The sequence below is a fragment of the Ips typographus genome, linkage group LG9, assembly GCF_016097725.1.
Source record: "Ips typographus isolate SLU linkage group LG9, UJ_Ityp_2.0, whole genome shotgun sequence".
In the NCBI taxonomy this organism is placed as follows: domain Eukaryota; kingdom Metazoa; phylum Arthropoda; class Insecta; order Coleoptera; family Curculionidae; genus Ips; species Ips typographus.
In genome coordinates this window covers 7,389,047-7,416,045 of record NC_138430.1, presented here as the reverse complement: position 1 = coordinate 7,416,045, position 26,999 = coordinate 7,389,047, and the positions used below count along the sequence as shown (strand labels likewise).

The 26,999-nt window shown below is 33.4% G+C and overlaps 2 protein-coding genes across 13 annotated transcripts; one reads left to right on the top strand and one right to left on the bottom strand.

Moving 5' to 3' along the window:
- Nucleotides 1-24,507, bottom strand: LOC145733537 (uncharacterized). Of its 12 annotated transcripts, XM_081986402.1 has the most exons (8): nt 24,335-24,506; nt 23,835-24,201; nt 23,225-23,645; nt 7,089-7,447; nt 6,885-7,032; nt 6,170-6,525; nt 5,977-6,117; nt 3,282-3,317 (listed from the first exon to the last, which is right to left on the bottom strand). In XM_081986402.1, the coding sequence occupies exons 2-8, from the start codon at nt 24,189-24,191 to the stop codon at nt 3,297-3,299; spliced, it is 1,803 nt and encodes a 600-aa protein (XP_081842528.1). In that variant the 5' UTR covers nt 24,192-24,201; nt 24,335-24,506; the 3' UTR covers nt 3,282-3,296. The 12 variants fall into 12 exon arrangements, with proteins under 12 accessions (XP_081842531.1, XP_081842532.1, XP_081842530.1 ...); XM_081986401.1 differs by lacking the exon at nt 3,282-3,317 and having other exon boundaries at nt 3,319-6,117; nt 24,335-24,507; XM_081986413.1 differs by lacking the exons at nt 3,282-3,317; nt 5,977-6,117; nt 6,170-6,525; nt 6,885-7,032; nt 7,089-7,447 and adding exons at nt 18,246-18,468; nt 18,526-18,741; nt 18,898-18,979; nt 19,314-19,367 and having other exon boundaries at nt 24,335-24,502.
- Nucleotides 24,508-25,200: 693 nt separating this feature from the next.
- LOC145733543 (cyclin-dependent kinase 2-like) lies at nt 25,201-26,715 on the top strand. Its single transcript, XM_081986423.1, has 5 exons — nt 25,201-25,464; nt 25,646-25,856; nt 25,917-26,189; nt 26,238-26,441; nt 26,500-26,715. The coding sequence occupies exons 1-5, from the start codon at nt 25,331-25,333 to the stop codon at nt 26,638-26,640; spliced, it is 963 nt and encodes a 320-aa protein (XP_081842549.1). The 5' UTR covers nt 25,201-25,330; the 3' UTR covers nt 26,641-26,715.
- The last annotated feature ends 284 nt before the right edge of the window (nt 26,716-26,999 follow it).

Below are 26,999 nucleotides of genomic sequence, written 5' to 3'. Positions count from 1 at the left end.
TTTCTATACTTGTAGTATTTTATTAACATAATTGGGTGCTAAAACAGTAATAAACAACAACAATAAATTAGCAAATTTATAGTTTGATGCAATTCCAATACAAATACTTACTATAACAATAAAGAATATTTGGAGTAAGTAAAGATTCTTTCTGGTTTCAGCCGGAAAGAATTCTTAATTTACGAAGAATAAAGTTTGAATTCTATTAACAATTTCAATCGCGTCGAAAACTGAAACTAGTCTTATACATTGATGACATTGATGCATCAATTTTCAAAAACTTTGCCACTTTCGTACCGATAGCTTTCATTTTGTTTATACCAAAGTTCTGTTGTGAACATTGGCCCTTCTGATAACTCAAAAAGAAGGCTTGGGATGAAACCAGAGGAGGTCTGAGATCCATATACTTTTTACAATACTGATAATACTGTCCGCTTATTATAAATTGCCTGGGAACGTTCGATTTTTGTAAAGGCGGTATAGTAACGAGTAATGCTGTACCAAGATCTTCACATTGGTCTACAGTTAGTGAGTGTATCATTGTGGCGGTACAGCCTCCCATAAGTAGAAAAATTATAACCACCTATAATTAGTTATATAATTTTTTAGGTTAGTGTTACGCAGGTAATTCAAATGACTTACCTTCGAAGCTAGGTAAGTTTCATCAGGGGCCTCAGTGATAAATTTGTTAACCTCCTCCTGGGTAAACACCTTATACTTTTTGGCTTTATAACCACGTGATTTGGCTTTTAAAAATGCTTTTAATTTAGTATGTCCTTCCATATTAATGTTATGATGGATGAACAGCATGCTTCTCAACATAGAGTATAACGACCACAAAGTGGTCGAACTGTAAGTTTGGGACAACTCCTCAAAGTACGTAAATATCGCATCTTCGGTCAGTTCTTCAAACTGTTTCGACGAACACCAGCTCATAAATATTTTGTAGGCGCTTTGATAACGTTTTCTTGAATTCTCACGTAACATATCCATGTCGGTGAATATTTCTAAAAGTACAACAGTTACTCACTGAGAGTGTGTGATTTGACAGAGACCCAGAAGCCAGTACCCCAGAAGTTTTTCTAAATCAGTATTTACAAGTTAAAACAAGCGAATAGTTTTTTTGAGTGACCAAATGTACAAAAAGCATTTATTAGAATACAGTTGATTTTTCTAGAAATTGATATATTAAAACAAGCATTATTAAATTTCACAGTAACAAACATAACATTACGAGATTTTTATTAATCTTTAAGTCTTTTAAAAAACAATTTTATCACTAAAATCAATAATAAGGACGTCTAAAACTGTGACTAGTGTACATTTTGGGATCGGGTACTTTCAAGTATGTTGCAACTTGTTTTCCTATACCGCCCAATTTGTTAATACCAATCGTTTGATGGGTACATTTACCCTTCTGATAGTTTAGGAAAAAAGCATTGCTTGCATTAGAGGGTCGAAGATCCATGTACTTTTTGCAGTACTGATAATACTGGCCACTAACAGTGAACTGTCTAGATACTCGAACTTTATTAAATGGTGGTACAGTGACCAGTAATGCGGATCCAAGATCTTCGAAATGATCAATGGTTAAAATACGTAATACTGACGGACGACATCCTCCAATAATTCCAAAGATCACTGCCACCTACAGATTTTAAGTAAAATTGTCTGTTAATAGTTGAATGCGACTTACTTTAGTCACCAAATAGACGTCATCAGGTGCTTCATTAATAAACCGATCGACTTCTTCTTGTGTAAACATTTTCGCTTTTTTCGCCTTGTAACCCTCGTGGTTTTTTCTTAAAAACGCCTTCAGTTTAAAGTAGGTTTCTATATTCAGATTATGGTTGATGAGCAGCATAGCTCGCAGCATAGAATAGTAAGTCCATAACGTGTTCGAACTGTACGTTTCCGATAATTCTGCGTAATAATTTAGTAGTACATCTTCAGAGTAATAATCGTACCCTCTCATCGAACACCAGTCCTTAAATGTGGTGTAAACGCTTTCGTATTTTTTTCTACTTTTTTCGTGTAGGGCATTAAAATCTGCTATTATATCTGAAAATAAAGCCTAATCAGAATTAAGTGTTTAAGGGCGAAAATAGCTTCAACCAAACTACGGTTCTTTCTACGGTTCTAAGGTTCAGAACACTTGTAGAGGCTTGTGCAAAATTTTTCTGAGGTTTTCAATAGTATTTAGATGCCTCTGGCATTAAAAAATTATCCTAGATGCCACTGGTAATTTTTAAAAATTTTAGGACACTTGTAAAGCCTTCTGGCAACTTTAAGGAGCTTTTCAGTGGCATTTACTGGTTTTTTGGCATATTCAAAATAGTTCTACACACCTCTGGTAACTTGTAAAAGCATCTAAACTAAACCTAAAAAATGTACAGGGTGCATTCAAAAACGTTGTAATTATCACATAATATAATATTATATAATTGGACGGAATTCGGGAGTTGATAATAAATAAGCGTTTCCTAATACAACAAATAAAACAAATTATTAATAAAATAAACACATTTTCAACGTGTGTGTTTTTGTCGTCTAAAACTGGTTCCAGTATACATATCTGGATCTGGCAAATTCAGAAACTTGGCCACCTGTTTGCCCATCATTCCAAACTTGTTTATACCAATATTTTGCACTGTACACTTGCCTTTTTGGTAGTTTAGGAAAAATGATTTGGTCAGAGCGTTTTCGGGCCTAAGATTCATGTACATTCGACAAAACTCGTAGTAAATGCCGGTTATCGTAAATTGTCTTGGAACTTTTGCGTTTGCTGACTGAACAGTAACTAGTAGAGCACTGCCAAAATCTTCCATTTGGTCTACTGTTAAAGCGTGCAATTCGTACGTACGACAACCACCCACCATACCAAAAATTACTGCAACCTTCAAACCAAAAACAATCATCAAAATAGCAAAAATCAAAGTGTGACAGTACCTTGGTTGCTAAATAAATATCATCAGGTGCCTGACAAACAAAAGTGTCGATTTCCTGTTGGGTGAAAACTTTAGACTTTTTGGATTTGTAGCCTTTAGCTTTGGCTTTAATAAAGGCTCTTAATTTATGATAAAATCCTATGTTCACATTGTGATAAATGCGCAAAGTGCTTCTCAACATTGAATAATATTTCCATAAAGAGGCAGCACAGTAGGTGTAGCTCAATTCGTGAAAATAATCCAAAAGAACTTGTTCTGTGTAGGTTTCCTTGTTTTTGCTCGAACACCAATCGATAAAGGCTTTATAGGCTGATTCGTATATTTTCCTGGATCTTTCTTGCAAACTGTTCAGATCGGTAATTGAATCCTCTGAAAATGTAACTAAGTCTTAATATGAAGTGGTTTTTTATTTTTGTGTAAAGTACTTTACATATCTGATCACAAAAAGTTAAAACGTAAAATCAAAAAATGTATTTTTTACAAAATATCTTAAATCCCGAAAAGAAATTTGATCTTTTCTAAATGTGATTAAGGCTATGATTACGCAACTTTTTCCCAATTTAACCAATACACGTACTTCCTAAAAAAATCAAGCTTATATTGAAATAATTAGCCTAACAAGTTTACTAATATAAAAATTTAAAATACTTAACCTTAAGTTAAATTAGATAAAGCTTTAACAATTTAACAGATAAAAATCTGTTAAAAAAAATCTAAAAAGGTTCAGTACATGAAAAGTATCTGACAATTTAAAAAAATTACATTTCTATGACCTTTTGAGTGTAGTCTGTATTTTCTTAGAAACCTTGACAAACACCCTTGACGATTTGTTTAGCTGTGACATCATTTATTTTTCGGTATCTTAAACAAACCTAACCTAACTTAAAAAATGTACAGAGAGCATAAAGAATACTTTGCATCAAACGCAAATTTTGTATTATACAGGGTGGTCCAGTTTTAAATGTCAATAATTCACCAATCCATAGCTAATTAAAAAATAAATTGACATTCATTATGTCATTTTCCTGAAAAGTGCTTCCTAAGGAAAATACAGTCCTTCAAATTTCTGTTTAAAAAATCGTTTTTTTTTTGGTCATAACTGTCAGACCGTTGGGGCAATATTGATCAAATTTGGAACAAGTACTTTATTACACGTTATTACGGTCAAAACCCAAAACTAACCTAACCCAACTTAAAAATTGTCTTGGAAACGGAAAATTCACTTAAGAAGTTTAAAAAGTATTATTGTAGTCAGTTTTCATAGTTTCCAGACAAACTAAAAGACTATAGTTTTGAAAATTGAATTAGAAAAGATAAAAATTTCAGAAGCTTAAAAATTGTGTTTGTAACCAGTTTTCATGCAAATCGAGAGACTTTAATGCTAAAAATTGACTTGTAGACATAAAAACTACTTTTTCAAGAATTTGTTACTACAAATTCATATATTTAAACCTTAAAAATTGACTTGAACCCCAAAATGTAACTGAACTAATGAAAAGTGACATCAGAAGCTTAAAATTTGCATTTGAAGTAAGTTTTCATAATTTGAAGACAAATTTCAATATTTTAGTCTTGAAAATAGTCTTAGATGCAGGACATTAACATTAGATTCATGAAAATTGTCTTGAAAACGAACTTTTCGTGCTTTTTACTTTGCTTTTCATTTTCTTCGAATTCTGGACTATTTTTAGTGCTTCAAAACTGCTTTCAGCTTGGAAAATCGAGTTTCAAGACTATATTCACCAAGTTATTGACATAGCAAACTTAAAAAACAATTTTTACATTCTTCATAGACTTAAAATAGCTCCAAGCTTTGTCACTATTAAATCGACTTCTAGGCACCTCAGTGTTAAAAATTCGTGTATTTCTTAATAAACTAGACTGTTTTTAGTGTTTTAAGGCTGTTTTCAGTGCCTCAAATCGAGTTTCAAGACTATCTTTACAAAGTTTTTGACTTATCAGACCTAAAAGCCAGTTTGTCCACTGACCATAATCTTGAAAATGTTATTTCAAGCTTCTTCACTATTAAATTGACTTCTACACTCATAGGTGCAATAAATTGTAGCACCTCCAAGAAATTCAGAATGTTTTTAGTGCTTTTTAAGACTGAAAAATCGAGTTTAAGACTATTTCCAAAAGTCAAGTTTCTTCAGTAATAAAAGTAAAAAATGTTGGTACCAAATGCTACAATAATAGTCTTGAGAACTAATTTTTAGAAATAAAATAGTCCGAAAATTTAATTTACTTCTAGTCTTGTTGTCCAGTCCAGAAAATTGAGTTGTACACCAATTAAGTCTTGAAAATATACTTTTGGACTCTTTAGTCCTAGTAAAGTCAGTTCTAGCATTAAAAGTCAACTTTTATATTATTTTTAGTAGTAAAAAATGAGTTTCATGCACAATACAATCTTTGTCTTGATTTCCGGACTTTTTTTAGTTCTTGAATGCCAGTTTCAGACACTCAACCAGGGTGGCAGTCTGAGAAAGCGAATCATAAGACCATTCCTAGTAGTAAAAAGCACGTTTTTAAACTATTCAGTACAAATTTGGACTTTCACAAGTCTTGGATGTTCAGTTTTAAACTATAAAACGATTTTTTAAATTGAAATTTGGAGGACTGTATCTTCCTTAGGAAACGTTTTTCAGAAAAATGACATAATGCAAGTCAACTTATTTTTTGATTGGCTATCAAATGGTGAATTATTGACACTTAAAACTGGACCACCCTGTATAACTGGACGGAATTCGGCAGTTGATAATAAATACTAAATAAAACTAAAATCATAAGCAACATAAATCAATCAACGTGTGTTTTTTTGTCGTCTAAAGCTTGTTCCAGTATACATATCCGGATCTGGCAAATTTAGAAACTTGGCCACCTGTTTGCCCATCATTCCAAACTTGTTTATACCAATATTTTGCACTGTACACTTGCCCTTTTGGTAGTTTAGGAAAAATGACTTGCTCAGAGCGTTTTCGGGCCTTAGATTCATGTACATTCGACAAAACTCGTAGTAAATTCCGGTTACCGTAAACTGTCTTGGAATTTTTCCGTTTGTTGACTGAACAGTAACTAGTAGAGCACTTCCAAAATCGTCCATTTGGTCTACTGTTAAAGCGTGCAATTCGTACGTACGACAACCACCGACCATACCAAAAATTACGGCAACCTTCAAACCAAAAACAATCATCAAAAAGGCAAAAATCAAAGTGTGACAGTACCTTTGTTGCCAAATAAACATCATCAGGTGCCTGACAAATAAAAGTGTCGATTTCGTGTTGGGTGAACACTTTAGACTTTTTGGATTTGTAGCCTTTAACTTTGGCTTTAATAAAGGCTTTTAACTTGTAATAAAATCCTATGTTCACATTGTGATAAATGCGCAAAGTGCATCTCAACATTGAATAGTGATTCCATAAAGAGGCAACACTCAATTCGTGAAAATAATCCAAAAGGACTTCTTCTGTGTAGGTTTCCTCGTTTTTGCTCGAACACCAATCGATAAAAGATTTATACGCTGATTCGTATGTTCTCCTGGATCTTTCCTGCAAACTGTTCAGATCCGTAACAGGATTCTCTGAAAATATAACCAAGTCTCAAACCAATGTTTTTTTATTATTTTCTATGTAAACATATCTGATGAACAAGCAAATATAGTTTAACTTTTTATTTGCACTGTGTGTTATAAATATTATTAAAAACCAAAAATTTAATTAGTTTCTTTGAAACCTGATTTTCTTAAACTAGCACCGAAATACAATTCAGGGTTCGGTAATTTGAGGAATTCGGCAATCTGTTTCCCAAACAAAGTAAATCGGTTTCTTCCAATACTTTGCGAAATACATTTGCCCCTTTGATAGGTTAAGAAAAACGACCTGTTCAGTTCATTGATAGGTCGGAGATCCATGTACTTTCTACAATATTGATAATATTCACCGCTGATTGTGAATTGGCGGGAATGTTTAGATTTTTCCGCACGAATTGTGACCATCATGGCCGTTCCAAAGTCATCACAATCATCAATGGTTAAATCACGCAACTCACATATGCGACAATTTCCCATTATACCAATTATAGCAGCAACCTTCAATCCAATCAACATTAATTAACCGAGTAACATTTAAACTACAACAGCACTACCTTCCCAGCTAAATACACATAATCAGGAGCTGTACTAATAAAATTGTCCAGCTGTTCTCTGGTGAAAAGTTTCGGTTGTTTTGCTTTATGTCCTCTACTTTTAGCTTTAATAAATTCACGTAACTCTATGTAAGGCTCTATGTCTACGTAATGATTCACTGCCAGTTGATTTCGTAACATAGAATAACTAGACCATAGCGAAGAAGCGCTGTATGTTTCCGACATTTCTTCGAAATAGGCTAAAAGTAAGTCCTCACTGAAAGTTTCGAATTTTCTTAACGTACACCAATCCATGAACGTACGGTATACAGCTTCGTATCTTTTTCTACTTTTTTCTCTTAAATTACCCATAACTCCATCTACAAATGGTAGAATGTTAAAAAGTTATTTAAATCAATGTACAAAAACATTCAGATGTTAGATGTATGATTTACAACAATTATTTTAGTATGTAAAAATATGTATACAGAGTGACCATCAGTTTAACAGAGTTGGAAATTTTGAACACAATAATTATTATAATTCTTTAGAAGCTACAATTTTTATCAGCATTCAACTTAAGTTACCAGAAGGACATCCTGTATATTATTTTTCTTTATGTTAGTTTACGTTAATTTACTCAACTAATTTTATGTTATACTACAAAACGACGTCCACACAAACACGTCACTGATCAATCAATATTGATTGGACTATTCAAATCTGTGAAGGGATACATGGAAATCATACCAAAAAATAGTTTAATTTTAATATTTTTTGACAATAAGATTTTATATTTTAAAAAGCAAGGAATATTTATGTCAGGTAAACATTTCAAATTGTTAAATACTCGAGAAAATCATTCAGTACACTCTCAATTAGCTAGGTTAGATGATACATACATTTTTGTATAAAGTCATTCATACTTTACGCACCAAAAATGCAATAATAAATTACTTTCTGAGATCCTTAAATACGTATTTTCGTAAACTGGATCCACAATACAATTCAGGATCGGGGAGATTTAAGAACTTTGCTATCTGCTTTCCCAGCACAGCAAATTTGTTTTTGCCAATACACTGACTTGTGCATTTACCCCTTTGATAGTTTAAGAAAAATGACTTGTTTGTTCCGTTTTCCGGGCGCAGGTTTAGGTAACTTTTGCAATACTGGTAATACTCGCCACTCACTGTAAATTGCCTTGGATACCTAGATTGATGGGACTTGATAGTAATCATTAAAGCTGTTCCAAAGTCTTCACAGTCTTCTATAGTCAAGTCGTGCAATTCGCATATACGGCAATTTCCCATTGTTCCTATTATGGCAACCACCTTTAATTTACAATTTTTAGGTTTGACTTTTATAGGAAACCATTAACTTACCTTGGTAGCTAAGTAAATACTGTTAGGAGCAGTTCTAATAAAAGTATCCAGCTCATCTCTAGTAAAATACTTTGACTTTTTACCTTGGGGGCCGTTAATTTGTAGATCTTTAAGGTATTGTCGTAGTTTACTAAAAGGTTCTATGTTTATGCTTTGGTTTTCTAACATTTGATGTCTTAGCATGGCGTAATACGTCCATAACGTGCTAGGGCTGTAGCTTTCAGATAAATCCTCGAAATAACTTAACAGAAGTTCTTCATTGTACGATTCAAATTTTCTAAGAGAGCACCAATCCATAAATGATCGATACATGGCTTCGTATTGTTTTCTACTTTTTACTCGCAAACCGCTGGAGGTAGTTAAATCTAAAATTATTGTTTAATTAATTTAATAGAATTAAAAATTTGGATCTAAAACAGTTTGGTGGAAAACTCTACTTCATGAGGGTGACCATAATGGTAAATTATAAATTTTCTTGTCAATCTTCTCCACTTATTGCTAGAAAAATTAATAAAATTCAGTTTATTATTTATTTATTAACATTTTTAAAAAGTTTTTTACCATGTCATTTTACCCTAAATAAGTAGAAAAATTTTATGAATGCATTAGTAGCAACAAAATAACTAATCCAACTTATATTTTATAGTAAAATTAATACATAATAATAATATATAAAAATACATACTGTGCGTAGCAATTGTTTTGAATCTAAAAAAAATTATCACATTTTAGTTGCTAATGGAAAAAGCGCTTTGTCGTTATAAAGAATATTGGAAGTCCCAATGTGCTCACTAAACACCCTGTACAGTAAGTGTAATAAATAAACAAGAAACAAATAAATAACATAATACCTCAAATGTGCATAAAACCAACTATTTTTTTTGGAAGAGTCTGTACAGTTCAGGGTCTGGGAGACCCAAAAACTGCGCCACCTGTTTGGCCATGGAACCAAGCTTGTTGATTCCAATATTCTGTACTGTACACTTTCCATTTTGATAATTGAGGAAAAAAGCTCTGGACGAAGCCTTGAATGGTCTCAAATCGGCGTACATTTTGCAATACTGATAATAACTTCCAGTCAGCGTAAATTGTCGTGGAAACTTAGCGTTTTCCTGTAAAGGAACGTTAACCAGCATGGCCGTGCCAAAATCTTGGAAATCGTCTACAGTGAGCGCACGTAATTCACTTCTACGACAACCTCCCACAATTCCAAGAATTAAGGCCACCTTACAAAAATAATTGGTTTTTCAGTCAGTTTTCCACTTTAAAACTTACTAACCTTGGTCACCAAGTACAACTGGTCAGGCGCTTCATCCAAAAACTTGGATACCTCCTCTTTGGTGAAGTACTTGAATCTTTTCCCTTGATTTTCCTTGGAGAGACGTTTCAACAACCCGCGCAATTCAGAGTATTGTTCAATGTTTGTGTTATGGTTAGCTTGCAGCATATGTCTTAAAGAGGAGTAAAACACCCATAAAGAGGAAGAGCTGTAGGTGGAGGCAAGTTCCTCAAAATATCGAATTAGAACAGTCTCAGAACATGCTGATATGTTATGGTGAGTGCACCAATCCATAAAACTTTTGTAAGTAGATTCAGCTCGTCTTCTACTTTGCTCCAAACGTGGATCAGAACTTTCTAAAATTAGATTTGTTTAATGTTTTTTTTTTGTTTCAAACTGTATCAATCTTATCTATGTACATTTTTAAATAAAAACTCTTTTGTGACATTATTTAACAATAGTGTAAAAACTAACATTATGATTGCATATTTTATGTTGGTTCTAAAACTCTCAACAGTTTTTGTTTCGTAAACTGCATATTAAAATATAGAGGGTGTTTTTCCAGGTACTTGAATATGTTGGTCAAAAATATTTGAGCGTTTAAGTCCCTCTATTACATTTTTTTAAATACCCTCTGTACTCGAACATTCTAAACAAAAACAAAATTGCAGGTACGAAAATTTCAAGTTATTCATAGTGAATCAATGACAAGAAGAACAAACCAATAATACTCTGAATCTTCTTGAAATTTCCATAAGTTTTTCGTACATTGCGCACGTAAATTCTATGTCCTACAAATACCTTGTAAAATAATAATGTTCCATGAAAAAAACTGTTTAGATGTGTGCCAAAATTTCACTAAATATGAGAATTTCAAATCCTATATTACAAAATAATAAACAACATCAATTCACTCAATTTCTAATTTCGATTTAGATGTGTTTAAAGATTTTCTTGCCGTCGAGCACATTCTAAACAAAGTGGTTCGAGGCACATTATAATGTTTGGCAGCAAGATGGTACCCCATTTTGCCACTCAAAACTTCGATAATGGCTTGACGCATGTTATCTTCGCCCCAACCTCTACGAGAACGCATACAATTTGTACGATCTAAAAAAAATAAATAAATAAAAGTTTCGTTTAGTAATTTAAATGAGTTTGTTATATGAGGTATTACTCACCCTGTATTTGTGGTTTTAAGAGGAAACCAACCACAGTAATGAATGTAAGATCATTAAAATGAAAAATCAAAAATTTCTAAAAATCTGACGTTAAATGCTATTTTGGAAACATAACTTCAAAATTATGATTATACATTTTATTTTTAAGCTTTTTACACTTACTTATAATATTTGAAAAAACACTACATATACTGGGCACTACTAACACAAGTAAAATAATACTTATTGTCTATACAAACAAATCTTATAAACTTGGACTATAGGTTGACGATAAATATTGGTAATAACCCCAAACTATCTGAAAAGATACAGCCTGCACAAATAACATTATTGTTTCAAAATATACAGGGGGAGCCCTAGTGTATAATACTATTCCTTTCTAAAACTTTGGAATGGCCCCCCTAGATCACCTGAATTAGCGCCCTTTGAAGATTTCCTGTAATGTCACTAACCTTTCGTTTTTAATACCTCAAGTTCTGTATTTTTCAATATAATTTGGGTTTTTTTTACAATTAATTACAATTTTTTCACTTAAATAATGTTTAATCTAAACGTATGTACAAACCTAAAATACTTGGTTGAATATTCTTTAAAATTTGGTAATTTGAGAATGTTTGTAAAAAAATCACACACTACTTTTGTATAGGAATATTGGTAGAATTGGCAGTGTCATCAATTTTGCCACTGCTGCCTGCTTACACGACTAATTTTTCCTGGTTATTCCTGTTGCTTTTCTTATCATTATTAAAAACAATAAAATAAAACTATATATTAGAAAATCTAGGGTAACTACCACCGTAACAAACTTAGTCACTTTCACCAGAATCAGACCGTTTTGCCATTTGTCTTCTTCGTCGATTCACCGACTTCTTACTCCTGCCATAACTGATGTAAACGTTTCTCGGTTCCATGGCGCACTCCCCTTTAAATGTGGGATCGTGATTGTGTTCCCGATGCTTGATTACCACGTGATTCCCAAAAGTGACCACCCGGGCCTTGCACTTGTTCTTCTCTTTGGTCAAACAGCACCAGCACATGTTTGTAGGAGTGGTTTGCCGCTCCACTTTATACTCAAATTCCCCCAGTACCATAATCGGACGTTTCTGTCCTTTTCTGAAATATATTATCCCTGAAAAAAATTTTTATTTACAGTATGAAGAAAATTACTAAATAGTGCAACTAAACAAATTGTTACAAACAACGAACCTTTATATTAATAAACATTTCAATTTTCTATAATAATTTGATGGGGATGACTTAAGATTTAATGAACTCATCTGACTGGATGCTCTGTAGCCTTCTTTCGAACTTTAAAGTAACAATTTGAGAGTGCAGTTTTTTAAAAACTCCATCGAAACTTGGTCTGTGATTATGGTGAAAATTGGTGACGTGAATGGTCTGTCCCTCGGATATCAGTCTACTTCTACACCTGAGTTTTTCTTTGGCTCTACAGCACCATCTGGTTTTTTGCGGTGTAGTGCTTTCCATACGATACTCGAAATTGCGTAGGACTAATATCGGATGTTTGACCGCTTTACTGAAGTAAACCAATTCTAAAAAAAGAATTCAGAAATACTTTTGTTAACCGAACAAATTTTATCCTTTTAGACTGAATAGGCCTTCAGTCAGTGTTATCTCCAGATTTGACTTTGTGTTGTAGCAATCTATATTTTCCTCTCCTTGAGCTGCTGAAGGAACCAAAAAAATTTCATAAAATGTTGGAATAAAAAAACATTTTATTCTATATAAACTAAATGTATTTGAAACAATACTGAAATACTTTAAATTTAATACACCAAACCTATAAATAAGGTTACAAATCGACAACTTGTTAGATTTTAAATCAATCTTAATACTAACCCTAACTAAGGCCCACTTGTACAAGTATACTAAACATTGAAAATATGATAGAAAAATACATATTAATATCAACTGTAAATGTTACTTAAGGCACTAATAGTCACATTCTGTTAAAAAAATGTTAGAACGTTGTTATCCTAGTTTTGTAGTGTCAGTATACTAATTAATAAACTATTAAAACAATTACTGGTGAAATAACCTACATTAAAAAAAAAATGTATACTAAAAATACTGACCAGTTTTGCCAAACAAAATAAATTTTTGATTAATCAATACAAATCACTCGACTAAAGCAATCTGGCAACACTGATCCCTAAATTAAATTTAACACTAAATTAGCTTTTTCTTCGTAACTCGATTTTCTTTGCGACGTTGCTTGATTAGGGCCGAAGGAGCTGGATGATTATGCAACCCCAAACGCATCGTCACTCTACCGTTCTGAGTATGGCAGGATGCTGAGCATTCGTTTTTGAAGCAGTTCCAAACTTTGGTTTGACCTTCGCGTCTCAGAAACTTGTAAATTTGGTTCATCAGAAGTAAATGGTCTAGTTTTGATGAATTTTTTATGAACTCGTAAAGTGGTCCTAGAATTTGTTTGAGGTTAGTTTCAGACAAAATAAGTGCCTAAAGTAAGTACTAGCAGGGAGAGAGTAAGGAAAATCAGAGGCAGATAATTGTAAAGTTTTATTATAAGTCAACATAGAATCGGTACCAATGAAAGGATTCCTCTTTAATTGTGCTGCACTTTTAGGTTGTACCAGCTTGCTTACTGGAGGAACTCTGGTTTCTTGAGTATTGTTCTAATCAAATTATATCAAAGGTAATGTCTGGAAATCTACCATAAGACAACCATTAAAGGAATCAGAAATTAAGCAAGTACTGCTCACACTTCAAACACTTTTTGGTAAACAGCCTCATCAAAAGTAGTGTGAAAATGTAATCACTATTTTCTTACTGTACAGATATCTACAAGTTCAGTGTTTGATGCACAAAACTGAGAGTTAAACACTAAGTTCCGTTTTAATGGTGGTACACTTTCGGGTTGTATCATGCTATCAAAGGTACTCGAACCGCAATGTCTGGAAGTCTAAACCATAAAACCAAAATCATTAAAAAAATCTAGCAGATCTGCTTACGCTTCAGCTACTTAGTGCTGGGTACTTTCTGAGCACATTCGTAGAAAGCCCGTTTAAACCGTCTGGTTTCAATGGCTAACAAATCTGAAGCACGGGTTATTCGAATATCATTTTCATCATGGTTAACAAGCACGTGCTAAACAACCTCGTCTATGTTCAGAACAACGCATATACCTGAGGTTGTAAAACTGTTAGACCAGGAACATTTCAAAGTTATACACATTCATACCATGCTCCTGACTTAGTAAATCGATTATTGACGTAATAAGAATATCCATTGCTGACTAATGTATATAGACAATTTTTGGATATATATCTGACCTAAAATTTAATTATTTTTAGTGTAATTACTACAGTACACGTACACCTAACCAACCTGATAAAGATGACTGAAACGTTCTGTTGAAGATAAAGCTAAGATTCAACATGCTCTTTCAGTTCTACAAGGTATATAAAATGTTGATTCTTCAGGAAGATTGATCAACTGGATTTCTCTGATCTGTTGTCGAAATCCAGTTTGGTTACCTACAGTACTTCTGAATAGTAGACTAAAACTAGAGCATAAAAAGAGATAAAAATATCTTCAGTTTTCTCTAATTCATCATTTCTTTTTACAAGGCTACACTAAGTATGTACAATTTTACGTTTAATAAACTTAGCGTTTAGAAACTATTGGTATTAATGGTGGACACTCCATTGAAGTCATTGAGATGTTTTGCTTTAGTGGTGGTGCCCTCGCTGTAGTTTCAGCATGTATGAGCACTCCTCCTTTCCTAAGTGGAGGGACTTTAGGGCATTCGCGTTCCTTGTTTTGTTTAAACGTTGTCTTCCATCTATTTAACTTACGCTGGACTGATTTATATGGTACTCGGAATTCAAGATCGGGCTCTCTATCACAGATAAACCCAATGAACAAAAAGAAGTGAAAATTACAACATGTAATGCTCACGCTTCAGCCACTTTCTGGTAAATCTTTCTACTAGACATTGAAAGGTCTTCTTGAACGCATTTGTACAACGCGTGCATAAACCGATTCCTTTCTTGTGCTACCAAATCAGGGGCATGGTTGTGGGGACGAGTTACTATAATGTCCTTAAAAGAACCGCCAGGTGGTATAATAGCACGTGCGCGACAGCCTAGTTTACGTCTACCTTCTGAACAACGCATATACCTACAATAGGAAATCAGAATACAAATTTTAGACGTTATAGTCTAGTTCATACAAGGATCCTGTCCTGGGAGCTTTTTTCATGATGCTATAAAAATATCCATTCACACTATTCATGGTTTTAGCTTTAGCTCCAGGATTCCTTTTTCGTTTAGGCGCCGTATGGTAGCCAAAAGTATACGCTGAAATTTAAGTTTAAGTCAGTGTACTTGCAATCTAGATGACACTAGGACTGTTAAGAAAACAATCGTTATGAAAAACCAAATTTATTAAAACAGTAAAATCATGAAGAAAGTTTGATCTTCCATCTATACATTGTGACTCTAATACTCTCAAAAGGTTTCAACACTGAACTTTCAGGAAACCTGCAACACGCCACCACTAACAAAACCCTCTTAACAAATGACCTATCATACCTAGCAGCCACTTCATTATACACATCCTTCAACGATCGTTCCAAATTAACTGACTTCCTCAATTCAGTCATGAAGGATACCACATTATCATTGTTCAGAATAGGCAAATGGGTGTGCTGACCAAATACTTTCACTTCTTGGGATTCGCAAAGTTGCACAGCTCTAGCTTTACAATTTTTCTTTTGAAAATACGTGCATCGCATGTACCTTTAAACTTTGATATTGTGTGTGTGTTTGATAAATGTGGATGCAACAAACCTTCTCTTTGGATTGTCACTAAAATAATTGGTGGTGTACGTGTATCCACCAGCAAAAACTTTACCCAAGAATATGTGTTTTTTCTTTGGAGGATCACCTAAAATTAGTACTGATTACAACTTTGCTTCGTAAGTAAAAATTTACAAAAGACGTACCTCACACCCACTACCCTACCATTAAATCCTTAGTTGGTAGAACATAATTTACTTGTCAAAAGTTTTGTAAAAAGGAGATTTTAGTTCGGAAGCACTTGGTGTACAGGGAAGTCTCATTGCCTGACGTAGTAGAAATTATTGATATCTAATGATAAACTGACAAAAAACTTTATTTTAAAGGTAATTAATCAAACAAGTATGGCGTTCAAAAAAACAATTAACACACATGTAAGATACATTTTGGGGACATGCTGGACAAAAAGAATATACTTTTTTTGCATTCTTCATTGCTGATTGGCGCCCCTCTTTCTCTGAATACTTTTTGTAGCAACTTGAACATCTACCGCGAGTTTTCTTCTCCTCTATCCTATGTTGCATTGCGGTACTATTTGCTGATTGATTGGCCATATCCAGTAAAGAATAAGCGATGTTTAACACTAAAAATTGATATTTATTTTTAACCCAAAATTAGATTTTGTTCCGCAGGGGCCAAACTTTCTGAAATCCACAATTGAACCACAAGACAGAGAGTTTAGAAGAATAGAAGATGATTCACCAGTGAGAGCGCACCCATATGGTGCAGATGGTCGTTAACGTGTTAAAAAATTGTAATTTAGACCTAAAATGATCATGAAGATGAGATTTTTTCAGGAGTTGGAGCAATTGAGAAACTGAGCTCTGAAGATGCCGTTCAACTGTTACAAGTCAACCATCACTTTTTCCACCTTAAATAGTCTTGAAAGTCTTCTACAGCTTCTGGAGCAACTAAGATTCAAAGAAAAGACTTTGCAACATGTTTTAGTTACAACACTGTTATCACCAATATGTCAATGATGGTGGTTTAATGCTCTCAATCTACATGTTCAGAATTTGGGTAAGTCTCAGAACAGTGGGCAAATCACAAACTATATACCCCCTGTGCTCTGATTTACACAAATAGTACACATGTGGATTTAACATTAGAGAAACTACTAGCAACTGGCCAATGTTGATTTATTGTGAAATAAATAATATCTCCAGTCAAAATCGCCAAAAAAAGTGTTCAAAAACAAAACTCATCTCATAAAACCAGATTCCTTTCTAACCTTGTTAATAGTACGTGCCGCTTTGGAAAAAGGCCAAATCTTCTCTATCTCCGGATAACTAGAAATGAATAAACTAACTAAAAAACTCACACCAAAGTGCCCCTGGAAAACTTACATAGAACGTACACTATTGTAGACGTCGATAGACTTTCCAGGAATACTGACTGCGTATTCTTTAAGGGTTTTTGCGATTTCAAAACGTCTCTTCAACAAAAAATTGGGCGGATGATTGTGGCCGTCGATCAAAACGAAGGAATCAGTTCCTTGGCCTTTTAGAATGTAACCTTTCCCCGTACAGGCTTTAGATTTGTGTGCAGTGCATCTCAAGTATCTATGATATTTTAGGTTTATCAATATAAGGTTAGAGTCAACTTAATTTTAAAACAGAAAAATATTTAGGTATACTTTTTTGACTTAGTCCTACTCCAAGATCCGTACGTATAGCCTCCGGAATAAGTAGGTTTGTGAGTTCTACGTCTTCCTAAAAACCGAACAGTTGTAGCAATTCCGGGCAAATTGAAAAAAACACTAATAAAGACGACAAAAAAATGCTAGTTTCAAACACTTCTAACTGATTTTATTAGTTTAAGAATTACTTCTAGTTGCACATTGAATTAATAATAAGCAATTACTGATATTGAGGAATAAACTTAATCTCTTCCTTAATCACCACTTGGTTTCGTTCTCTTCGCCATCGGCTCATTTTATTTCGTATCGACTCAAAAGGTGTCTCCAAAGCCGCGTTGGGATACCTTTAAAGTTTCAAAATTTAAATGTTATACCCTTGGGCGTTTAGTAAACCTTACATCTCAGCTAGGGTTTGGTAAACAGTTCGATTGGACACTGAAGGATTTTTCAACACGACCTCCTTCAACTCCCTCAAGAATATGATTTTTTCTTCCGCTGAAAAATCGGGATCGTGATTATGAGGTTTTTTGAGTTTAATGTCTTGTAGGGACCCATCGAAGGGTATTACGGCCCTGGCGTGACAGCCACGCCGTTTGTATTCCAAACATCGCAAATAACTACAATTTGTCACAGTGTTTAAATTGATTACATATTTTTAACAATCTTACATCATGGTTGGATTGCCCTTTGTAATGTTGACGTGAAATACGTATCCATCTACAATATATCTTGGCATGTTTGGTCGCCTTTTGATCGTCTGAATCAGGTGTTTAGTTATGATCTCTAAAATTTTATTTTTATCAAAATGGTTGCTGATGGTAATTTTTAAACTAAAAATTAAACTAAACTCTCTTTAAAATCACATTATATTAAAAAAGTGTTAGTGTCAATCAACCAAATTTTAAATGAAACAAAATTAATCTAAATTGAAGATTGAATAGTTGTAATAAGAGCTTATTCTAAGAAAAAAAGCATTTTAATCAGAGCTTCTCATAAAACCAGTCTTCTGCCTAACCCTATTGATAGTCCGAACTGCCCTTGAAAAAGGCCAAATTTGCTCCACTTCCGGATAACTGTAAATAGTAAAAACAACTTTAAACTGGTGATTTCAGCTGAAAATTTGAACTCACATAGAAACAACACTATTGTAAACGTCAATCGGTTTTCCAGGAATAGTACGAGCAAACTCTTTCAGTGTCTTAGCAATTTCTGAACGTCTCTCCATCAGAAAATTGGGTGGATGGCTGTGCTCAGCAACCAAAACGAACGATTCGATACCCTTGTCTCTCAGCATATAACCTTTTCCTCTACACCCTGTAGTTCGATACCCGGAGCATCTCAAAAATCTGTGACAACGTTTATTTCCATCATCAAATTTTCATTTATTTTGAAAGTTGTGGCTTTAAAAATTCCAGTTTGGTGAAGTGATTAATTAACAACATTTAAAAATTACTACTTTAGGAAAGTTGCTAAAACCACAAGATTTCCACAAAAATGCTTACATTTTTGAATGAGCATTTCCACTGTAAGATCCATACGTATAACCTCCGTAATAGCTAGATTTGCGAGGAAAACCAAATTTGCCTAAAAATATGTTTTGTTTAGGAATCGTTCTGACAACACACAGTACTATTAACTAAAACGGTTAATGAAAGAAATAACAAAAAAACCGATTGCAAAAAATATTTAATTGTAAATTTGCCTGAATTATTGCTTCCATATTGTCAAAAATGTCTTTAACAGAGTTTTATTGAACTTCTTATTGACAACATAGTTTTTTTTGTTGATTATGCGGCGTCTTCTGCAGAGGAAGACGTTCCATATACATCCTCATAATTTATTCGTTTAGCGCATAAAAGTATATCTATTTAAAATATAATTCCATATTTTAACAAATAAAAACTATACTGTAACCCACCGTCAGTATCACTTTCTTCATCACTGCTACCAAATAAGGTACTACTGTCCCTCTCTAAAAATAAATGATATGAAAACCAATTCTTTTTATAACTCATTTTTTTAGATTTAAAAATCATTGCCAACCTTATATCTGCAAGTTCTTCCGCCACCTGTGCATTGTGGATTTAATTGAAAGGAAAGAGATTTCGTTTCCTATCTCCGGATAACTGTAAACAAAATAACCTAAAGAGCTTTTTAAAATGTTTTATGAAAACTAAAAAGAGCATCTATGATGTCTCTGTCCTGTCAAATGCTTGCCTGTTCTTGATTTTCCAAGAGTTTCCAACTCATTGTCCTAATTCTTTTGCTGATTTTCAAACTTTCTTAATGATAAAGCTAACTAATGTAATATTTTTCATTTAAACTGTCTCCTTCCTTCAGTTATAAAATTTGCACTAACTACCTCATACAGTTATGGTTGGCAAAAAACATTTATATTTTAAAGTTCTACATTTAAATAGTCTTTTTAAGTAAAATGTAGAATTAAGTTTCACCTAGAGAACTCTTTCCCTTTTTTCACTGTGTTTAGACCAAACTAAAACTACATACTTACTTTATGGATACGACCTCGTAGACGTGCTTCAACGTTGCCGAAGTCATAGCTCTAACTGCATTCTTTAAATTAAGAAGAAAATCCAATCTATTTGCCGCGTGTAGATCTGGATAGTGATTATGGGGTTGTGTCACCTTTAGCAATTGCAGATTACCATCGATAGGGACGGTTGCTCTTCCACGGCATCCCATTTTTTTTAATTCAGCACAACAGAGATATCTAACAAGATTCAACTTGATTTAAATTATAAGTAAAGCAAATGAACGAAAGTTTTAAGTTTTCAAATTGCGAGAGAATTAAATGGAAACTGCATAATGAACTAAATCTGTCATTTGAGTATTTGTCGTAAACTCTAGTCAGTGTATTTTCAGTTTTTACTCTTATTTAGAACAATTAGAAGCAAACCAGTTTAAACTATCAAACATTTGCCAAAACATTTACAGGATTACAACCATTTAGAAAAACTGACTTGCCCTATTCTCTCTCCTAAACAGATTTAGTATATTATGCTTTACCCTCTCTAATAGATATTTGACGGAAAAAAAGCGAAAGTTACCGTAATGGAGGATTGCCGTGGACGCCATTAGTATGGTAAGCATAACCATAAGCAACATATATTCTCGGTCAGATATTTCCGTAATTTGTATATTAACGCCCCGTTCCAAAAATATATACTCATCAGCTTCAATTTCAGTCGCTTTCAAAAACGTGTTATCTACTAATAAAAGCATACATCTTAGCGACTCAAATTGATTGATTAGGGAGGTGCAAATTATACAAGCTGTTTTCTCATGTAAGGTTTATTAACTAAAATAATTCAACAAGTATTTTTTTTGATCTCCAACATCGCATTGAAAGCGGAAAGTTGTTATCTATTCTGGATAACAATAACCTCATACATAAGAACAAATCGATAAGCAATCGAAAAACTGGATTTTGATAAATGACGTTTAGTGTATTGCTCTAATCGATGTGTTTTTATGAATGCGGCCATGATACTAAACATATTTCAAATTGAAAAATTTTGGAATGTATTATACAAATTGAAATGGATATGCAAACTGCAATTTACATAAATTTGACATTTTAAAGCTGAATATTTCAAACACTGGGCTTAAAGTAAAACCCTAATAAAATCTATTTGCCCACTAACCACCTGCACTAAAGTAGACAGGTAACCAACAGCCCTTCTGACACAGTATAAGTTTCAAATATTCAGCTCTATCACACAAAAACTTACGCTTCTGCTAAAGAATCGACGATCTCCCTCAAGGATGACTGCTCTGCTTTGTTGACTGCAATTTGCTTTAAAAGATTTAAAAAAACTCCGAATTTTGAATACTTATGAGGGCAAATGAACGTTTTGTACTCTGAACAGACTAAGTATCTAAATTATTGCTATGTAACACATATCTGGCCAGATTTTGTTATAATGAAATATTTAAAACATATCTTTGGTGTCTTTTAAACTCCATTCAAAAGAGTGAATCACCTTTAAATACATGTTTGCTGTATTATTTAGCAGTATTGACCTTCAAACAAAATTTTAATTTCATAATCTTTTCAGTAATTTTGTTGCAGGTGTACTGTTTTTAAATATAGAAACCAAAGTTGTTTTATATATTTCAATAGTTCATTAAAATGTAACCTTAACTAGTGTTAGTTGTGGTATTATATGAATTATGGTGGTAAGTAAAACCACTATAGAAAAACAGGACAGCAAAACTCACCAATAACTACTGAATAAAATCATTAATTACTGTACTTAACAGGATTTTACAACAAAATATATTAACAGCCCTAGTGGAGGTTTTTTAAGAGTCTCAAAAAACTCACAATAACCCTCTTAAGTACAGCAAGCCCTATATCATTTAATTTGTTGCATTTCAATATACTATGGCGCAAGTTTGATGATTTACTTCTAGCACCACATATTAAATACTAATTATTAAAACTAACTAACTAACATAGCCTTCAACTTCATTCTACTTTCATTGAAGTGTCAGGACTGAAAGTAGAGTCCAAACACGTACAATGAAACAATTTTCAGAAGTTTGATTTCAACAAGTTAAAATCAAACTTCCTATTAGGATTAATATGATGTATTTCCTTTTACAGTATCAAGGAAACACATCATACAGTCTCTTGAATACAACTCAAGATAATTAAGGCGCACTTGCTGGGGCAGTTGCCAAGTGTAAGTAAACAAGCAAGAAAATTGCTGGAAAGTGTAAAATGGGCTTAAGTAGCACATTTAATTAAGTTGGGACTTTAGAAAAATTGAAAATTGACACATTAGAAAATCATGCCTAAAATTCAGACATTTGAAAATATGACATTTTGAAATTGAACTTTCCAGTGACATTAATGTATGTGAAGCATTGAATAATTGACAAAGTTTGAAAAAAAAATAAATATGCATTTATACCTACACCAAAATACAAACCATCATCCTCAGGCAACTGCTGAAAAATAATCATAAAAGATATTTGCATAACAACTTAAAATTGCACAAAACTGTTTTTAGAAACATCTAAAAACAAATTATATTGTTTATATGGAGTTAATAGTCTAAAATGAGAAATTATTTAGACAAGAACAAGTAGAACTTGTCATGAAAATGACTCATTTTAGATACTCTACATTCAAAGAATATCTAAGTCAGCCACAAGTAATGACTCACAAAAATATGCTTTGAATGGCAACTAGAATACTAAAATTAGTATTCTACAAGGCAGAGGGGAATATTTGTTGCAACTAGACCAAACTTGGCCTAGTAAAATATTGGAAAAATTTCAATTGCAATAACAAAATATAGCATTTGCATAAGAACACAAATACCAATAAATCCACATAATAAAACAATTTTTGTAGTAAAATTGATAATACAAAATCTACAACACCACCTTATTGGACCAATTTTACTAACTAGCAAGTTTTAAAATCATTTTTAAAGCTGTTTTGGTCCAATAAAGTGATGTGACCTATGTGATGTGCAGCTGTCAAACTAAAATAAAAACTACAGAAATAAAAGATTATCTTACATAGAAATTACAAAAAGAACATATGACACCACACTATAAAAATACTATTTTACAGTTTAAATTTTTAAAGTTAAGAACCATGGCATGTATAGGAAGGTAACAATTACACAACCAAATAAAGTACTGATTGGGTAAACATTACTTTTCCAGTTTAAAGCAATTTTTCCTTGCCAGCCAATTTTAAATCAAACAATTCAAAGTTTTCAATCAAGTGTGCTGTCATACCAGCTTACACAACACATAGGTTTACAATGTAATAAAAACGGCACCTACCTTGACCTTCGCCAGTGCCGTCCGTACTAGTTCCAGCTTGTGGTTCTTCACCTTCCATCATAGCATAATCTTCGGTGTCATCAACAGTATTGTCATCCAAAGTGTCATCGCCAAAGTTGTCATCACCATCATCAGGTATTGTTACTGACTGGTTTTGATCATAAGGTTCAACCTTAAATTGCACAGCACCAGAATCCACATTGGAAATAGGAGTTGAAGTGGGTTCAGACTTGGCAATGGGCATAGGGGCAGATTGAGAATCATTTGAGGAAGCACTTAATCTAGGTCTCTTAACAGAAGGGGTGGTTGTAACAACAGGGGCAGGTAGTTGTTTTTTTGGTCTAGGTACTGGTTTATAAGACTCCTCAATATGACGAGTTGGTTTTTCTTGGACTGGTTCAGAATCAGCATCAGTAGAGCCCTGAAATAATTTAAAAAAAAACCATTCAAATTTATAAAATAAATTGTGCAAAGTAAGCCTTAAACACAGAAGTAAAAAGAACATGGGAGGTGTCATGGCGTCCCCCCCACTACAAAACACTTTGCAGTTACCCACCCAAAAACACAAAACAAAACCATGTAAACAAACAAGAAAATCAAAAATACTTACGTTTCCATCCCCAGTGAGACCCTTAATTTGAAGAGCCTCTGCAGTCTTAATAAAGGTAGTTAAATTGTCCTGGCTAACTTGCACTTCTCCTTGATACATAAATTGTAATAAGTCACTAATAGCCACATAACTAACGTCTTTCATAAACACAATCGGATGCTGACACGGATTCGATTTAAAAAGTTCTTTGAAATAGGGACTGCACACAGACAGCACCATTTTGTGGGCTTTGAGAAACTTGCCCTCAACCGCCAAAGTCACATCAACTAATTCTTCACTTTCGAGCAACGAGTTCATTCCCGAACTCATATTCTTGTGGAAATTGTCCCAACACAACGAGAATTGTTCCGACGCCATGGTCGGGCTTCTGAAACCAAAGAGAAATACTTTTAGAATAATAAAAGATACGACGCCATAATGGCGACGGCTTGTTTGGGCGAACCTGAATGGATCAAGCCCGATTTGGCGACGTATCGACGATAAACGTGAAGCAAAATTACCTTATTTTGTTTCCCCGTATGCAAGTAATAGTTGTCTGCACTATTCACCAAAAATTGTTGAAAATATACTAGTTTTTTGCATAAATTCAACAAACGTTTAACCAGGACCGCGTTAGCTAATCGACGTTCTAAACCAAGATGCCGGCAATATGGCAGGACGGAAGGACGCCGTTGGAATTATGGGAAATGGTACGTTTTACGCGTAGCAAACGGAAGTGAGGTGGCGCCCTCTGTCTACATTACAGGAACAAGGATATATAGTATTATCGATATTTGGTTTAGTCGATAATTGTCGAAAACACAATTAAATTGTCATCAGTAATTAATTCAAAGCAGTTGAAACAAATGCCTTGTTGTTTACCATTACATTTGTGATTTGCTTACCAATCTACTCAATGCTTAAATCCTCAAACAGTGAAGTCACAAAGATTCAAAGTGACTATTCTACTATTCTATCAAGTGGTTGAATCGCATTATCTTGAGTGTTCAAACATCCATCAATAAAATATGACTCTATTACATTCTGCAGAATACATACTATTACTATTTGCCAATTATTAAAATTTTGGATATTAAAGTGAGCATTTTATTATTCTGTGCGTTTGCAGCTCCTATTAATTCAAAAAATGTTTGTCAGTAAAAAAACTAAGCAAACAGTACAGAAGACATGTTCTCCAGTTATAGTCTTGCTTTTGGTAACTGTTAAAACTTATAGGTTTGGCTAATTAACTGCTGATTTTGTATATTATACATTTTTTTTTGATTTAGCCATCTAACAAAAACAACACAATTTTCCTAACTAAAGAAATTTGCACATCTCTAGTGACTGAAATTTCAACTCTCGCCACTGACAACTGTCAAAAATAGAAAACTGTCTCCTAACCTAAAACGTAAACAGAAAAATGGATTTTAAGGCCTCTATTTTCCCGCTAAAAATTGAGGCTTTTGTGGCAGCGGGTTTTGTGGAAATCAGACAGGTGGGTCCAGTAAATAATCATGGATAATGACAACAAACTGGACCGATTTTTGAAATTGGGGAAAGCTGGAGAAGGAACGTACGGTGTGGTGTATAAAGCCAAAAATAAGTTGACTGGCAAAAATGTTGCCCTCAAGAAGATTAAACTGCAAAAGTAAGACTATAAGACATATTTAGCTTCTATAGTGATTAGTAATGAATTAACAACACAGGGGTTGTGTTTATTTAGTTGTTTAAATGTAGTTTTCATTCAAGAAATCCTTACAAATCAATCATACTGCTCATTTATTTTCATCACCCCTTTAGTTACTTTATTAAGTATATTTTCTATTTAGATTTTACAACAAAGGATGTTCTGAAGGAGTGCCATCAACAGCGATGAGGGAAATCACTTTATTGAAAGGAGTGAGACACTCTTCAATTGTTGAACTGTTAGATGTAATGTACACAACTGACAAATTGTATTTGGTGTTTGAGTATTTAGATCTTGATTTAAAAAAGTATATGGATATAAGCAAATTCCCTCTTGGTCAAGAATTGATTAGGGTTAGTGCATTTTACTCAGTTTTCTAAGCAAATTGAATAAGTTGCTGTTTTTTTTTCTAGAATTATTTGAAACAATTACTAGATGCCATGGCATATTTACATTCACACAGAATACTACATAGAGACTTGAAACCACAAAACCTTTTAGTAGATAGGGAAGGTCATATTAAACTTGCAGATTTTGGCTTGTCCAGGTCATTTTCATTACCCACCAGGACATACACTCATGAAGTGGTTACAATGTGGTACAGAGCTCCTGAACTGCTTCTAGGTGAAAAAATGTATTGCACTGGAGTGGATATATGGAGTTTAGGTTGTGTTATGGCAGAAATGGTTAGTTAATAATATTTTAATGACCAGAAAATTTACTGTTAATTTCAGTTGATTAAAAGGGCTTTATTTCCTGGAGATTCAGAAATTAACCAGTTGTACAAAATATTCAAAATACTGGGCACACCCACAGAGGAGTGTTGGCAGGGTGTTAGTTTGTTACCTGACTACAAGCCTGTTTTTCCACAATGGCCTAGACAAAATCTACAAGATATCATAAAGTTTCATTGCCAACAAGAAGAGGAGCTTTTAAAAGTAAGCAAACTTTATTTTGTGTTGATTTGAGGTTATAATTGAATTTAATTATTTCTAGTGTATGTTAACATATGATCCAGCCAAACGAAAGACTGCAAAGGAATTATTAAAAGGAAATTACTTAAAGACTGCCAAACTGACGACTCCGGATTTGCAAGCTTTTCCACCAGATGAGACTGATGAAGCCGGGCCTAGTTAAATAACGCCTACTAAACAGTACAAGTTTTATATTTTTGTACACTTAAATAAATACCTTATTTATTTTCTATTTTAACCATGATCTTACTACACTAGGCTGTCTAAATAATGTGAATGATTACAGAACGTTCTGATGTTTCAGGAAAATTCTAGAACGGTTTTTGGGAAGTTTTGAATGAAAATATTCGGTTCACAGGGCAAAACAGCATTATAGAATCTTTTTAGAAGCTTCTGGAAAATTTTAATACCTCCCAAAAATGTTCAAGCTTCTTTTGGAAGCTTTTCAAAGTTTATAGAACTTCTATAATTTTTTAAAAACGTTCCAAATAATGTGGGGAACAGTCCGAAAGCTTCTAGTAT

What these genes read in the sequence shown, in the direction of transcription:
- LOC145733537 (XM_081986401.1), bottom strand. Translation starts at nt 24,191, where the DNA reads ATGGCGTCGGAACAATTCTCGTTGTGTTGGGACAATTTCCACAAGAAT. An exon ending in ATGTGTATTTAGCTGGGAAG is followed by an intron (nt 7,033 to 7,088) that starts GTAGTGCTGTTG and finishes ATTGGATTGAAG; the next exon opens with GTTGCTGCTATAATTGGTAT. An exon ending in ATGTTTATTTGGCAACAAAG is followed by an intron (nt 6,118 to 6,169) that starts GTACTGTCACAC and finishes TTTGGTTTGAAG; the next exon opens with GTTGCCGTAATTTTTGGTAT.
- LOC145733543 (XM_081986423.1), top strand. Translation starts at nt 25,331, where the DNA reads ATGGATAATGACAACAAACTGGACCGATTTTTGAAATTGGGGAAAGCT. An exon ending in GTTGTGTTATGGCAGAAATG is followed by an intron (nt 26,190 to 26,237) that starts GTTAGTTAATAA and finishes TGTTAATTTCAG; the next exon opens with TTGATTAAAAGGGCTTTATT. An exon ending in AAGAAGAGGAGCTTTTAAAA is followed by an intron (nt 26,442 to 26,499) that starts GTAAGCAAACTT and finishes AATTATTTCTAG; the next exon opens with TGTATGTTAACATATGATCC.